Genomic DNA, 17360 nt, shown 5'->3' with positions numbered 1-17360 from the left:
AAACTAACATTTCATAACAACAACCTAACCCTAAACCAAAGGTTCGTGGGATATTGGCCGTGAATCACCAATTCATTCTCACAGGGTAACCTCTATGTTCAGCGCTCTCCCCTCCCACTCCCTGTTTATGGTCACGTTGCTAGGTGTGTTGAAGGTGAATGAAGAACGACGTACATTACGAGTTGCTCACCCAGCACTGTACCAGTATGTGTACATATATATATATATATATATATATATATATATATATATATATATATATATATATATATATATATATATATATATATATATATATATACACACACACACACACACACACACGCAGGGAAAACCAATTCAATGTGAGCACAAGTTCAGCCAGTCTCAGAAGGATATCTGACAGAGGTTCTTTCACTATCCAATCCAGAAGAAAGTGTTTTATTGCACACTCAACCCTTTATTATTTGGTGTTGGGGATCACACTGCTGAAGACATCACAGTCTGTGTGATCAGTCAATGCTTTGGAACAAATGTTGCTCGGAGACAAAAGGAACGAGAGTTTATCTTCAAACTGGGAACCTCATGACGCCATCCACATAATATTTGTATCATTACAATTCTTGAACAACAAGTTCTTTTTAAACAGCTGAAGAAGGGCTTTTGCCGAAACGTCCTGAAAACAAAACATTTTTAATCTTTTAAACTTTTTGTGTACATTTTCTAAAATCGTTTTCTTTCGTATGCCTTCAATTTTGTACACTGCAGTTATATATATTGTACATTTTTTTTAATCGCAGTCGTCTAATAGATTAATCAGTTGATATAATATATATATATATATATATATATATACTATATATATATATATCATATATATATATATATTAAACTATACTAACAATTAGAAGACTGCGATTAAAAAAAAATACAATTATTACGTAGAAATGTGGAAATCTTCAGATTAATTACGTCGTGTTATTGTTCAAAACTTGGACGGCAGTTTGAACCGGGTGGGTGAGACAGTCGTACTAGTACAACGACGTATTGAACAGCGCATTTCTGAACCTGGTGTGCAATATGACCGAGTTCTTAAATGGGAGCTCGCAGCCGTGGTTGCGGGGTGTTTGGTGCTCAGTTTGGAATGAAGAGTACTGGCTGCCCGCTAACATCACCTGGTCAGATTTACAAAGCACTGAGGATCATGTTTACCCACAAGCTGAAGAACTCGGCCTCATAATACCCGCAGCGATCGCGATGTTCATCTCTAGGTTTTTATTCGAAACGTAAGGATCACAATGTGAAAAGCATGATTAGGTGTTGTTTTACATCGTTGTTGTTCAATGCTTGATTGTCAGGTGTTTTGTATTCATAATAGTGATAACCTTTACCAATTAAAACATTATTATTATTATTATTATTATTATTATTATTATTATTATTATTATTATTATTATTATTATTATTATTATTATTCATAATAAATAAAACACCATAATCTTTGCTATAACTTATAAATTAAGGTCTTGTCCACACTACATCAAAACTGTACGCAACTTATTTAAAGGCTCTTTCACACCAACGTTTTTTTTTTTTTTTTTAATTTTGAATACTGAATTACTGTACGATGCAGGCTTTCACATTAGCATGCGTTGCGAAACGAGGTCTGAAATAAACTGTGTTCCTATTTCTATGTGCGCGTCCGGCGTAAATGTACATGTATATAAAAAATCAGCATGTCAAATAATTGTTTTTATTACCGCGTTCAAAGTGAAACTGTATATATTATTTCTTCAATAACAACAACGCGACGTCTATGATTGTTTCTATGTAGCCTACAGAGCACAGCACCTTGTCAACGAAACAGCATCAGAAAGATCAGAAAAAAAGACCAGAAACAGATCAACCTCTCGTTTTATCTACAGTTTGCAGGAAATAATAAAAAAAAAGTTGCTCAACGTCTAAAGTGTTTTGTTTAGCATTGTTTAATTTTAGAGAAAGTGAGTATTTATTTTCAACAGACTACCTGGTTACATTACATTGTATGAAAAAAGTCTCAAGAAATAAAACGTAAGTATTAATTAATATTGGTTTAAAAAAAAATAATTAATTGCTACTCCTCCTATTTTTGTGTGGTCGACAAATTTAACAAGTTTTCTTACTATACCAGAATCTAAGTTATTAATGTAGAGAGGAAGAGCAGAGGACCTAATACTGATCCCTGTGGTACTCCACTGGTTACCTCGCTTCATTTTGAGGTTTCTCCTCTAATCAGTACTGTTTTCTACATGTTAACCACTCCCTAATCCATATGCATGCATTTCCTTGAATCCCCACTGCGTTCAGTTTGAGAATTAATCTTTTGTGTGGGACTTTGTCAAAAGCTTTCTGGAAAAATAAATAAACCATGTCAAATGCTTTGCAATTATCCATTGTTGCATCCTCAAAAAAATCAAGCAGGTTAGTTAGACACGATCTCACTTTCCTAAAACCATGCTGTATGTCTCCTAGGATACTGCTACCATATAGGCAATTTTCCATTTTGGATCTTATAGTAGTTTCCATACATGTGACAACACATGCCAGACATTTAAAGCAAATGGAAGTAACATGTATGCAATTATTTAATTAGCTATATAACCGTTTTTAATAGTAATACAATGTGTTTTTTTTTTTCCTCACAGGTATGTTTGCAAACCCTGTGCAGCTTGGTTTGAACTAGATGACTGCAAAAACAGGGCTCCCTCAAATGTGATCCTAGAAAAAGTTTACATGGACTTCACAAAGGTAGATCCTTTTTTTTAAATAGTCTGTACATGAAAAGAAATGTCATTTTTGTTTGTGTATAGATACATGAGCTGATTCAAAAAAACTATGGAGGGGGACTGTGGCAAAGTGGTTAACAGTTTGTAGGTGCAGGAGTGCTGCGGTGTCAGTAAACAGACAATGATAATCCAGTTGCAGTGGTGTTTTATTTGTACAATCCTGTGTATTGCTCTGTTTAATCCACAGGTTAGTCCCGTAATAATAGTCCAGATCTTACACACCCACATGTAACACAAAACACAAACACAAGTACACAGTGAGTGCTATAGTGCTCGTGGTGCAAATACAGTTAATTGTGAACAATGGTGCAGCGGTGTCCAGGTAAGTGCTAGCCTTTGACGACAGCTCCAGATCGTGTTTAGCCGTCTAATAACAGCAAACAAGTATAATTATAAAAACTCTCACGCTAACAGTACAGGTTTTCCTTTCGATTCAGCATTAACCATACAAAGTAACAGATCATTTTGCTACATCCTGTTTTGTGATGTCAATCATGACCCATTGGTTAAGGAGTGCAACTGCTCCTCCAATCCGTGGCTGCCACATCGTTTCCCTTCCGGTTCGATGATTTAGTGTATCGTAACTCCGCCACCTTTCTAGCTGTCAGACTTTTGTGTAATCCTGGGAATGAATTGTCTGGCCATCCAGTCCAGGACACTCTGTTCCCTTTACACAGTGCCCTCACAGCTTGTGAGGGAGATTTATCACCAAGAATCTTGATGCCTGTCACAGGGACATATTTTGAGTGCAAAAGCAAAGGCAGATTTATTGAGATGAATGAAAAGTTGTAATTGTCTAAAGTTAGCCAGAAACAACTTACAGTCCAATGTCCAATAACTTGATTACTGGATATTGCAATAATGGTTAGCTGATATTCTGGATAATTAACCAGCACCCTGAAATTAACAAGGACGCATTTCAGGACTTAAAATTACTGCAATCGCTTAACTCTGCCTGCTTTAAAAACATAATGCTGCCAGTTAGTCAGCTTTGTAACCAGCAAAACACAAATTAACACCACGCAGGAGCTCCCGAGTGGGGCCTCTTGTAAAGGCACTCCGCATGGAGTGCAGGATGCGCCCTATAGCCTGGAGATCAGTGGATCAAGTCCAGGCTATTCCACTGCAGACCGTGGACGGGAGTTCCCAGGTGGAGGCGCACAATTGACCATGTGCCACCTGGGTGAGGAGGGCTTAGGTCAGCCAGGGTATCCTCGGCTCACCGTGCACCAGCAACCCCTGTAGACTGGCCAGGTGCCTGTGGGCCTGCCTGTAAGTAGCCCATAGCTGTGTGTTCCTCCAACACTGTAGCTCTGAGGTGGCTGCATGGCGGGCCTGCAGAGTGAAAAGAAGTGGACGGTTGATGGTACACATTTCGGAGGAAGCTGTGTCCGGAGGACGTGTATCAGTCTTCGTCTCTTCCAAGTCAAATTGGGGTGAAAATGAGAAAAAATAATTGGCAAAAAAATAGATGTTTAATTGGAGCAGTTGGTTGTCTGGTTGATTGACAATCCGGTTCTGAATGCTTGACTGTTGTAGCAAGGAACCGATGCATTTGGCTGCCAGTCCTTTATCTCCAGGTTTCGCTATGATTCCTCTGCACATTTACTGTAGGGCCAGAAATGTTTAGACCTTCTCAAAATTGTGCCAGAATAACTGGGACTCCTCGGGAGAAGTTAAAATATCCTGAATAAACTGTTGTCCCAATTAAACGAGAGGCAGTTGAGACGACCTTAGTCACACTTTTTTGTTTATAAATGAAAAGAAAAATAATGGAATTACATCACATTATGATTAAATATTAAATACATCATTTATGAACAAAATTAATCAATTTTTAATCAATTTTTTTAATTCTACATGAAATGAAAAAAAATTAAATCCCATCTTATCACAAGACGAGGCACCTGCGATGTTGATACACCAACTTTCATTGACACAGCAGCCTGAGACTCCAGCAACTCACAAGTACTCACAGTTCTCAGTTTGCTTGCCTGGATTTATAGGAAGTCCTGTTGCTGCTTTACTTCCTTGGTCATTTCACCCCAGCAGTGTATTCTGAATCAAAGCATGTTACTGGCTGAAAGCATACGAGTCATTTGGTGAAGTAGCTGATTGGCTACTGACAGGAAAGAAAGCCCCGAAGGGGTGGCGTCAATTCCACTCACCAGGAGAAGTGACCCAGGAAATGCAAGACGGTCTAAAAGCATGGCTTGCAAACAGAGATTTCTTTAACCTAGTGAATCTGTGTTTTTGCTTCAGTTATGATTTCAATGGTAATTTAAATGTAGCCTTTTTCCATTTATACAACTGTTTTAAAGACTTTAGAAACATAACAATGTGAGTATTGTATTACTGTGCTTTATCCTTGTATTATTTGCCACATTGGGCATGTAGATAACAGGTGTGCACATTTATTAAAACCATTGAAAACAAACTTTCGGAGTTACAGATATTTCAGACTTACCAACAACCTCCATTCCTAAGGGGTTCCTAGCTCAGTATGTTGTAGAATGAAAGCACCTGCTTGTTTAAACTTGGGTTTCTTTTAAAAATGCACATTTGAGAGCGTTATAGAGCATAGATGTGCATAGCGGAAAACATTTATGGAACTATTTTGTGAGCTCCAGATACTTTACGGATTTCTCCACTGACCACTGCAAGCATGGGACCAGAAAACATAAACTGTATTTATTTCTATTACAAACTATCACATGCAAACTTTAAAACTCTAAACAAATTGTATTGTATTTTCCAAAAATGCTACAAATCAGCAGCGATTGATTGATTCTTGTATAAACAACTTGAATCCCTCTTAGGAAGTGATTGAGCAGTTTAGGCTCCATATCCATACTGTTACTGGTCTTTCTGTTTGAGACCCAGTGATAATTCTCCAAAACTGTAAATTGTGTGATATTGCCTATTAAAGGATAATCAAACAAAATTCACTTTGGACTTAAACTGGACTGGAACCCATGCTTTCAGAGCCCCTGACTTGAATCCTCTGTTCTCCCCTCTCTGTGACAGAATCCCTCAAATAAGCACCTAATGTCTTTGACAAGGCAGCTGCAATGGAGCAAAAGGAGAATAGATAAATGGTTCGCCCTAAGAAAGCAACAGGATAAACCCAGCACGGCAAAGAAGTTTTCTGAGAGCATGTAAGTATAGGCTTGTGCTTGAGAAACCAGACTGTCATTAAAGAGTAAAGTGGTTGTGATTTATCTGAAATATCCCACTCATCTGCATAATGTACAGCGCTTCCTCTTCATAAGGTGGTCCTTTATACCACAGAACTGGTTATAAAGTGGTATGGTCATTGCTGTCATTTGTCCTATAAAGCCATCTGGCATTTACCTGTTGTTCCCAATTACAGGTTTTTAAAGCATTGTTTTTGTTAAGAATCGCTTTGAACATATTCTGTTATAGTCATTCTATCCTAGTGACTTACAGAAAAAGTTTAAAGCACCCCTCTGGCCCCACAAAGAGCTCTCAAAATGTAAGTGGGGAATCAGATTGGAATTATAACCTGTAACGTACCCTGGAGAACTCTGCCCACAGCGGATTTAAGAAACATCACACTTTACTGCCTTCATTGTGACCTTGTGAGTGACATAGCCACACCACTATGAGTGTTCATGAGTATTCTGCTTAAAAAACAAGTACAATCTATGGAGAAAACTAAAATATGTTTAACTTTATATTAAACAGCTGAATTCAGAGAATAATCGAGCTCATTTGGAGCTTTGGAACAGTCGTTGGCATTCTGTCATTGGATTTCAATGCAAACATGAGAAAGTATATATTCACTCAGTAGCACGGAATACCAAAAAGTTATCAATAAATACATTTGTCTCAGAAATGTTCAAGGAAATGTTCAAATCCAGTTTCTGAGATATCCAGTGTTATGAGATTTGTCCAATTATTTATTTTTTTTCTTTCAAGTGATCTTTCCTCACAGTTCATTCTCATTGCAGGTGGAAGTTTGTCTTCTATGTTTACATGGCTTTCCTTGGCACATGTGTAATAATTTGGGTAAGTTTAACCCTACAGTTTACCATAGTTAAAACATGTTTGTGATGTCATGTTTTGATCTTTTGATTCGTTCTACAAATCTTCTAACTAAAAGTGGTTTTGAAGAGAAGGGGCCTGCGGGGCAGATATATTGTTGATTAACGAATCCACAGTTTGTGCTACGAATCCACAGAAAACTGCTGATTTGTCAGAACAATTAAACAGAAAAGCGAATACCATTTTATTACGCAACATTCATTTCAACAAAATAGTTAAATATAGTATTGCACATTTCCAGCATAACACTTAGAAAAGGGCTAGCGATTTCAGTTTAGCATTTCATATTATGAAAAGTAATACAATTATACATTAACATAATGTAAAAAATAACAAATAATTCATAATTACAAAGTTACTTCCCCTTCTAATTTTTATTTCACATTTTTTTCTGGACAGGTTCATTATCTCCATCAGTTACACAGACATTACATGTAAACTCAGCTTTTGCATTTCTTTCATTTTTAACCATTGTTCAAACAAGCTTACAGCACATTTACATTTAGCCCGAGTACTGCTTGAAAACCGATCGCTACCAATGATATTTAGGTCTTCATCTGTTTAGGTTCAGCAAAACAATCAGTGGCTTTACACTCCGTTCCTAGTTCACATCCTTCAGTTTTTTGCATTTTTATTTTTCTACTACTTTCATGTTCAACATCTAAAACATAGTCCTCGCTACTGTCTTCACTTACAACAGATACTTTTGTCTGTGTAAGCGGGATTTCATTCAAAACTCCAAGGAAGTCATGACAACATTCCCACAATATGTGAGACAAACATTTTAACTGAACTAAGCATAACAAAAGAACAAAAACCTAATCCAATTACCAAATTAACAATCAATTGAATCTCATATCGAACCTCCATCAATTTGAAAATATTTAAGTAACATAGAAGGTGATGAATCGGTAAGAAAATAATCTTCAGTTTCTCATGCCTAACTGTGAATTTTTTTTACAGTCAACACTTCTCATTGTTAATCCCTTACAAAAGCATAGCAAAGCATTGTGAGACCACAGTAAAGCAGTACCAAATTGTCCAACAAAGAGCAAACAGAATAATCCCAGGGTTTAAAGGAATAATCCCAGGTTTAAATGAACAATCCCAGGGTTTAAAGGAATAATCCCAGGGTTTAAAGGAATAATCCCAGGGTTTAAAGGAATGAGCCATGAAAAAGGGAGACTAGAATAAAGAAAAAAATAGGGGGGACTTGATTGAAGTATGTAAAATCTTAAAAGCAATTGACATAGTTACCCCAAATCAATACTTTAAGCACAGCACAGAAACCAGGGCCAGAGGACAGTTGGAAATTAAGTGGCAATAGATTTAGGGCAGAGAGAGTGAGATGCTTCTTCACACAGAGAGTGGTGTGGGTATGGAATGGGCCACCTATTTATGTTGAGACAGAATCACTTAGATCCTTTCAGATTCAGCTTGAAGCTTTGAGATCAATCAGCTACTAAACCAGATCAGTTTAGATGGGTCAAATGGCCTCCTTTCATTTGTAAATTATCTTTGTGTATTGTTATGTAAAGCATAAGTCAGTATTGTGACCCTCAGAGATATATGGTAAAGCATACCGAAAAACATGGCAAACCCTAGCAAAGTGTGATACATTTACACACTATAACCATGGAGAAAGCATGGGGAAACTGTTAAATTACTGTGAAAAACTACTGTGGTAAACTTTCATAAGGGAACCAGTGAACTATTGCTGTTTATAGGGCTATAAGATGATAGCACAAAGCAGTGATTACCCAGGATGTGAAGTAGCATTTATTGATACCCATCATAGCATTATATTAATATTGAAATTAATAAAAGTTGTCAATACTTTACTGTACAGCATGTAAGAATATCCACATTTTGAACTGGGAGAACAAATTAAAAATTAATTAAAAAGTAATTCCAGTAAAAATGTCAGCAGCATTTTGAAAATGTAGTATATGATGTTGTGTTTAATTTCAGAACCCTTGGGTGTTTGATACCAGGCAGTACTGGGAAAACTGGCCTTTTCAGGTAAATGGTGTGGCGGGGTGGCCCCTGTGTGTATTTTATGTTTATATGTTGTATGTGGTGTGTTATTTTTGGTGTAGGTATTGGTAAATGGAGTGTGGTTTATGTAGCACAGGTGATGTAAAATGTATAATTGTATTTAGGCACGGGGATTGCATAATCACTCCATGTGCAGATTAAAATGGGTATGAAAGCACAGGGAGCACAATTAGTTCACATGCAGATGTACTGAGATAACAATTGAATGGTTAATTAGCTATCAAGTCTCAATACAGCTGCATAAAAAGAATCAGTTTTCAAGCACACAGGGTGGTGTGTTTGAAAGTGGAGAACGAGAGAGAAAGTAGGGAGTAAACTTTAAAAAGCTAAAAGCAAACCATTGCTATGCGTGCTGGTTTAAACTAGCACGATACTTGTTTGTATTAGTGTTTTGTTTGTCGATTTAATTTGGCCAACGCGCCGTTTGTTTTGTTAAGTGTGTTCTGTTTTGTTCAACCTTTTATTTTATGTTTCTTAACTGGTCTTAATGTCACCACACACCTCATCCTTGTCACAGGTGGATTAAAAAAAATAATTCATTTTAATTAAGAAAATGTACAAACTGAGGTGATGAAAAAGTAGATCACAAAAATATATTCTTTTATATACAAGTTTTACAAATGCCACTGCAAGAAAAAAGCTCTTTTGCAAAACTGAAAAGTATTTAAATGGAGTCAGCTAACAGCAGGGTTTATTTTTCTTGGTTGATTTAACTTTCTTAGATGGGAGTGCAGTTAAACTGAATTTACAGGTCCCAGAGAGGTTCATCTGGTGTGCAGGGTGAGTCAAGTAGTCGGGGTAGTGCATGGTTACATCCTGGCTGAGTAAAATTGCCAATCTTCACTGTGGATTTCCCAGGAAGCATGGCATTGGTGCTGTGGTGCTGGGGAGGCAAAATCGTCAGAGTGTATTTCACCTTACCGCACTGCAGAGGACCCTACTGGCCAGGAGCCCTGTGAGTTAAAGCTGACACCTGCAGGTCTGGCCTTTGTCCTCCAGAGGTCGGTAGCTCACTGACATCAGCTCTCGAGTTCCTGGGTGTAAAGAGGCAATGGCTGGCTCATGGGTTTTGAGGACATCCTCTGATCTTCAGTTCTTCTGAGCTGTTGTGGGCCATTGTACTTACCTACCGATGCCTTAACCAGACTGCACCCAGCACCCAGACTGCACACCCCCAACCGGCCTCTCTGCTCCGCTTGCACTAGAAGACTGGCTGTACCTCCTCTATGCTCCCCTTCCTCCAGAGCCCACTCCTTCTCCACCCTTGCCCCGCAGTGGTGGAATGACTTGCCCATGGATGTCAGGACTGCCCAGTCCCTGACCACCTTCTGGCACCTCCGCAAGGCACACCTCTTCAGACAACACTTAACTCTTCCCTTCTGGACTGTGTAGCGCTCTGCCTTGAATGCAGTTTAACTTGCACTTATCTGCTCCCTATTTTACTGTATTTAATCCTGCACTGAACCCAATCTGTAGTATCTTGCATTTCACTTGCACCTCCTGCTCACCTCCTGCTCTTCCCTCTTGCAGAATCTATTGCCGGATATTCGTTATCACGTGATTGTCGAATTATCATTTTACTTGTGCCTCATCTTCATGCAGTTTTTTGACACAAAACGAAAGGTATGTTTTACCCAAAACTATAGGATGAGTTACATGTTATAAGAGTTTTAACTCGTTTTGACAAGTAGAAACTGTGCCAGCCACTTTCATTGGGATTTCAAATACTGTTGCCCAGAGATAACACAACATGGTACAGTTCTATGGGAGTGTGGCGTCATTTTTAAGAATTCTGTCATTGGATTTGAATGAGTGCAAGAGGAGATTCACAAAAAATGCATTCAATACATTTTTCTAATTTTATTTGCATTATTGCAAGCTTGTGGTTCCTATGCTTGTCTTTTCTTTTATGAAAAAATCATACATTGTTGAAAATTTGAACATGTTTGTCTCATGGAAGGTTATACAAAAGACAATGTAAAAATGAAAAGATCTGATTATGGACTGGGGAAGGGGATGGGAGTACTCTGTAGATAATGTGTGTTTGTAAACTGTGTAAACTCATTCTTCTTCAGATCTGTTAGCGTTCTCAATGTGTCTCTCTGTGTCTGAGTGTGTCACTGAGGGGGGTGGGAGCAAGTCTGACACGACCAGTCAGGAATAGGGAATGTTGGAGCTGTGCCTTTAAAACTCTGCAGGTGTGCTGATTAATAAGGCGAAAGTATGGAGAAAATGGAGAGTATGGAGAGAGCAGGATGTGTGCTGGGAAATGGTAACACAGGAGTAGTTAGTGTTGATTGACAGGACTGGGTCAATATCAGTTTAGTTATGTCACGAACATAAGTTTGGTTTTGATTTGTTTGTTTCTGTTTTAAACGGTTTGTTTGAAAAGAAGAAAGACTTGCTACAGCATTTGAAAACAGACGCTACAGCGTTTGAACACAAAGATACGCTACAACGTTTGAAAACAGACACGCTACAGCATTTGAAAAGAATAAAGACATGCTAAAGTGTTTGAAAACAAAGACACTACAAGAAGTCAGTGTTTGTGAGGGCTGACGCCTTAATACATCAAATAATAATAAAAGGGGCACTTTGTTACTATATATATTTACAGGTAGTGGAAAAAAATGGAAACACCTGGATAAATGAGGGACACCAAGTATATTGAAAGCAAAGGCTTCCACACAGGTGTGGCTCATGCGTTAATTAAGTAAATAACATCTCAGCATGCATAGGGTCATGTATAAAAATGCTGGACAGGACTGGTTGCCTATAATTATGACTATCAAGTATAAAGGCAGGTATAAAAAACAGGGCAAAAAGTTTGTTCAGGGCAGTCTGTGAGAAGGATAGGCTAGCAGTGTGGAGACCTGTGTGTTTAATAGAAAAGGTAGTGTGTAAACCTTTTTGTTTGTGTTGCAATGTTAAAATAAATGTTTTGTAACTGGCAAACTTAGCTGTCCAGTTTAATAGTTTAAGGACTGTGCAAAGTATGATAACATTATTGCTTTAAGACTTTGCCCCTGTGTGAATTCTTGCTTCATTCTCTTTCACAGGACTTCCTAGTTATGTTTGTTCATCATCTGATCTCCATTTCAGTATTTGTATCTTGCTATATTACCAATATGACACGAATTGCAAGTATTTGCGTGTACCTTCATGATATAGCAGACGTGTTTTTGGAGGTAAGAGAAGTAGATCTAGATCATCCTGGGGACTAGAAATACACAGGTTGATAAAGTAGAAATATAGAGGTTGATAAACTAGAAATGTCTTCTAAAATAGTTAGAGGAAGAATGTCATATAAGAATTGCTTTATAACTTAGAAGCTCCTACAAATCATTATAAACTTACACTAAAGTGTAAAATACTCAAACTAAAAAACATTCAAGTTACAAAAGGAGTAATAAACAACCTAACTTAGAGTAACTAGCTGGGTTCCGAAAAATCTATGTGGATTTGAGTAATATGCATGTTTTAGTAATATTTATTATACAAATCAAAATTTTTAATGTCAGTGTCATTTAATGTGTGATTTTTAGTATTCAAACGGTTTATGTTAACAGAGAAAAAAAAACAGTGCATGAGTGCTGCTATTGCCAAAACTGTGATCAACACTGGTACATATTCGACAACATGATGTGTAGATTATGAGTTTTCTCTGACGGTATTTCAACATATATGGTAATAAGTCATGCAGTTCCTTCGAAATGGTCTCCCATATATGATCTTTCATCTCTGTATCTTTATTGTTTTTCAAAGGCAAGTATCGTTTTTTTCCCCACCGTCATTTTGGATACTGCTTCACCTTGGTGGACATGTGTATTGAAGCTGTTCTCTGATTGGTCAATCATAGTTGTCGCGCAAAGAAATTGTAATACATAGGATTCAATCCTGTTTATTTCACGCTGCCCCCGCGTTGCCTGTGCTGTGAAAGATACTATTATATAGTATAGGTTCTATTGATTTTGTCACATCACATCTGATGTGTAGCGCCATTTACTTACACTGGGTTAAATGAAATCCCGCCTGTATTTATTTCCAGTTCTCTAACTTTAACAAATGCTCGTCTCTTTTTGAAAAACTCAGTACTCTTTGGAGTAAAAGAAACTACTATTGAAAGTTGGCAGACTCTTGATTCTTTCAAGATCTTATAACATGTTGTAATCCAGGCCTCAGACACGGCTGTCTGTTGAATTGATGTTAAAGGCAGCGGATCTGAATTCCATCACTGCTTAACTGATTAAAGAGCTTATAAAAATCAAATAGTGCACGTTAGTCTCTTTAGATTATATGTGCTTGTAGACATGTGAAAACCCAGGAAGGTTCATATTTTAATGAATTAAATAATATTTCGAGATTTTAGAGCAAATTCATTTGTTTTGGATCCACAGGCTGCGAAGATGGCCAACTACTGCAAACAGCAGAGACTCTGCGATGCTCTGTTTGGAGTGTTTGCTGTAGTTTTCATGGTTACTCGCTTGGGTTTTCTACCTCTTGTGTAAGTAGCCTTTTAAATATGTAATGAAGAACTTGGTATGGTTATAAAGTGTCACATTTATCGTGTGTATTTTTCTTTATTTCTTTGTCTCTGTTTCATTACTAAAAGAACCTCAATATATTCAATCACAGACATTTCGCCTGTGCCTTCACTGTTGAAATGAGTTTTGGTTCACATAGTTCTTTCACTGGATACTGTGGATACCACCCCCAGTGGTAAAGTGTGAAGGATCTGTAAATGGTTCTTCTAACAGGGTACAGACATGTATGTGTCTTTGCTGCTATGCAGGCAGGAGACCGAGACTGGGGTTTTAGTTGACACGCCTGCAGGCACACAGATTTTATTTATAAACAAACTGACCTGACACTACCAGCGATGGCAGCGCACTGAGGACATACATGGGAATGCACAAAAGCAAAAATAAAATACTGTTCAAAAAACTATAAACAAAAGTTGCTGTGAACACGGCTAGCGCTGCCAGCTTATACACCCCCTCCTTGCTATGCTTTAGGGGTTACGCACAGTGACTGCAACTTGCTTGCTCTTCGTTATCCAGCCCTGGTTCACACACACGGCTGTCTGTGAATTTCAGATTCCTGTTCATAACAAACTCCGACCCTGGAATACCGCTGGTACACTGTAGTGTAACTATTAATCTATCTCCCTGACACCTGCTCCAATTCTATTTCTTACTATAAACCTTTTTCCATCCAATTTTTAAGTTCAGTAAAACTTTGGTGAATAAGAAAATACATCCGACAAACGCAATGGAAAATGGTTTAAGTCCGCTTTTAAGAAGTTTTTCCTCGCAAGACAAGCTCGCTCGCTAGAGGTGGTTTTATTTTCTACTCGCAGTCACATTTTCTTCGACACTTGCATGGAAAACTGTAACGGGCGTATTTCTGGTCCTAGCGCCCTTCTTTGCCATTCCATTGACGTCAAATTGTTTGATGTGCATGCTCTGATTGAAAGAAAATGTCCCAAATGTTGCGTCTGCCGTGGTTAGGGCAGGGGGAATTTAAAGCTGAATAACCTGATTGCAGATGTAGTCAAATACACCCCAAACACCACCCCCCACCCCCCACCCCCCTTGTTTATCTAGAGGTAGGGGACCTCTAAGTCGTGACCAAGGTATGGGTTCCCTCACACAAGCCCACAAATGTAATTTAAAATTGCCTTTACAGAGCACTTTTATTTAATTAAAAATAAGTAAATATCAGGTTTCTATGGCTTAACACACCACATATTTAGGGTCTGTAGAAAAGTTCAAAACGATACAAAGAAAAACCACACCACAGAGAGCACGGAAAAGGACAGACCCAGGGAATGTGATCACTACACAAAATAAACAGATGCGCAAAGTAAATGTGCAAACAAATCTGAAATCCGCAAATAAAATCAAACGACCTGACTAATTCCTGCGTTACACAGTCCATGCAGGCTGTGGTGGGGTTGCACTTTGTCTTCAAGTTACAGCGCAAACGGAACATTCAATAATTAATAGTTGCTAACTGAAACACAAGGTGTATAAAATATGAAAAATTATATATTATATATAATCTATAGAAACTGCCATGGTTTAAACGTTTAGAAGTATTTGACATTCTGAGTGTGAGATCTACACTGTGTAGTTGCAGCTAGCAGTTCCATTGGAGACGTGACATAATACATTTTCCTGCTTAGCTGGGAATCATAACTTGACTCATTTGATAAAGTTTTGCACCTCAATCTCAATCTCACATCATGACAGATTTCTTTTGGGTTTATTTGACTGCTTGTAATCGCTCTTCTCTCCCTGTTAGGTTTGGCAGGTCTATCTACTATGAGAGCTGGGAAGTGATAGGACCGTTCCCCAGCTGGTATTTCATCAATACCGTTGTCATCTTGCTATTGATTCTGCATATCTACTGGTCCTGCCTCATCATTGCTATGATGATTAAAGCTTGGCACAAGGGCAAGGTACAGTACTACATCCAGGGAGGTCACATTGACTGCTGTTTAGAAATGCACTTCAATTAATGACAAATGTTCCAACTAGAAGTCTTTTTCAATGTCTTCAATCCATTTAGGTTACTCAGCATATCACATGCTGGGGATATAGGGTGTGTCTGTCTGGGTGCATACGTCCATCTGTGGGTTACGCATGTTTCCATCTATCTGGAAAACCGCTTATCCAGGTGTCATGAAACTTGGTATTAATACCATTTATCTGAACTTACTGAGAATATCAGCTTCTGAGGGTTGCTGAGGCTTTCTGTACACTCATCTACCCGTCTTTATGCCACACTTACACGGTAGCCTTTATCTGGAGAAAGACTTATAACACATTGTGATTAAACATTCACCCTCGTGAAAGACTTATAACACATTGCGATTAAACATTCACCCTGGAGAAAGACTTAACACATTGCGATTAAACATTCACCCTGGAGAAAGACTTAACTCATTGTAATTAAACATTCACCTTCATATGCTTATTTTGTACTATTCTCTATATACCATACATGTCATGTTTTTTCATCTTTTTAATCATATTTTTAGAATTGACAGCTGTGGCAAGAGTTGTTGCAATACTAGGAAATACTAGGAAATATTATTGAATTTTAACTTTCAAATTGAGCCATGTGTCATATGCAAGGGATGTACACTAAATATATTCAGACAAATCCTCAACAGAGATTAATACGTGATTTAAATGAAACACAAGCAGCAGGTTTTTTCAAAAGTGAATTAAATAGCCCACACTTCAAAAATATGTCCTTAGAGTAATCAGCTTTCTATGTTTTAGGTCTCCAAAGATGATCGCAGTGATGTGGAAAGCTCCGAAGGAGAGACTGAACAAGCCAAGAAGAGCCACTGAGAGCCTTTCACATGACTCCTGTATCATTCTAAATTCCAAGTCATTCCATAAAATATATATTTTTAAAATAAAAACCATATTGCATGTAATAATTTCATCAGTGTTGTATTTACTAAAAAAAGTGATTGAAACGGACTTGCAACAGAGAAATGCATGCAGGGGATGCTGTGATGGGATACTCCAGATGTTCTGTTTATTTGTGTTGCTTTGTGTTATTATTGTTATTTAAATGTACAGTTTTATGTTTGTTTTATTGTTATAGTTTAATGCAGTTTGGCAGAGATGATGTTTCCTTCTCGTCTCTGCCAGACTATACAAGCAAACATGAACCGATCTATAATTTATAGTAAAAGCCTATATTTACTGATTGCGATGACCAGCGGCAGCATGAACGCTATGGAGGGGCATAATAATAATAATAATAATAATAATAATAACATTTCCTTTTCTATGGCGTGACCCTGCAGCATAGTGCTTCTGTGGGAAACAGCAGCACCTCCATTGCTGTGGACAAGTCCTTGTTGCCCACGTTGCCAGAGCAAATGCTTCTAATTTCTGTCAAATTAAAATGCAAACATCTCAAGATTTGGCAAAAACGATTCTGTGACATTGTCTATATATAAAATAAATGAATCCCAGGTTTGTTTACATCCAGGAGCTGTCAGTAAACCACAGAAACAGTTTCATTGAATTAAATCAGACCACACCACCCCCCGTTTCCATTGAAATACATACTTCCATGTGGGCTAGGAAGGACGTGGGGGTGGGGCTTGTATATTCAAATAATACTATTGCATGCTTGTGGCAGGATGGCTTGGGTGATGATATCAGACCTGGAAGACAGTGGACACAAACAACAGACTGGGGTAATAAAAGCGCTGATACGCCAGTTTCATTTACAAATAAAAAATTTAGCAATTGTTATATCCTGCAGTAATAGTTTCCACAGCTCACTCTTCGTTTCGCCTGTACACACTCCTCCGTGCAGCTGAAGCTGCAGGTCTTTTATATTATGGCCTGATGGATAAACTGACTCTTAATTATCTTGTTAACCCCTCAGCCATAG

At 37.9% G+C, this 17360-nt stretch overlaps 1 protein-coding gene across 2 annotated transcripts; it reads left to right on the top strand.

The window, feature by feature from the left end:
• The first annotated feature begins 899 nt into the window (after nucleotides 1–899).
• Nucleotides 900–16372, top strand: LOC121301802 (ceramide synthase 6-like). 2 transcript variants are annotated; one of them, XM_041231410.1, is made up of 9 exons: nucleotides 900–1265; nucleotides 2664–2766; nucleotides 5832–5962; nucleotides 6779–6836; nucleotides 8844–8894; nucleotides 10461–10553; nucleotides 13328–13434; nucleotides 15237–15393; nucleotides 16223–16372. In XM_041231410.1, exons 1-9 carry the CDS (start codon nucleotides 1060–1062, stop codon nucleotides 16292–16294), a joined length of 978 nt encoding a protein of 325 aa, XP_041087344.1. In that variant the 5' UTR covers nucleotides 900–1059; the 3' UTR covers nucleotides 16295–16372. The 2 variants fall into 2 exon arrangements, with proteins under 2 accessions (XP_041087344.1, XP_041087345.1); XM_041231411.1 differs by lacking the exon at nucleotides 10461–10553.
• Nucleotides 16373–17360: the final 988 nt, after the last annotated feature.

Source organism: Polyodon spathula, chromosome 28 (assembly GCF_017654505.1).
Source record: "Polyodon spathula isolate WHYD16114869_AA chromosome 28, ASM1765450v1, whole genome shotgun sequence".
Taxonomy (NCBI): domain Eukaryota; kingdom Metazoa; phylum Chordata; class Actinopteri; order Acipenseriformes; family Polyodontidae; genus Polyodon; species Polyodon spathula.
This window is presented reverse-complemented; position numbering and strand designations above follow the sequence as displayed.

Excerpts from the sequence above, each read along its gene's own strand:
- LOC121301802 (XM_041231410.1), top strand. The coding sequence starts at position 1,060 with ATGACCGAGTTCTTAAATGGGAGCTCGCAGCCGTGGTTGCGGGGTGTT. Across the intron at positions 1,266-2,663 it reads TCTAGGTTTTTATTCGAAAC|GTATGTTTGCAAACCCTGTG; the intron begins GTAAGGATCACA and ends TTTTCCTCACAG. Across the intron at positions 2,767-5,831 it reads TTTACATGGACTTCACAAAG|AATCCCTCAAATAAGCACCT; the intron begins GTAGATCCTTTT and ends TCTCTGTGACAG.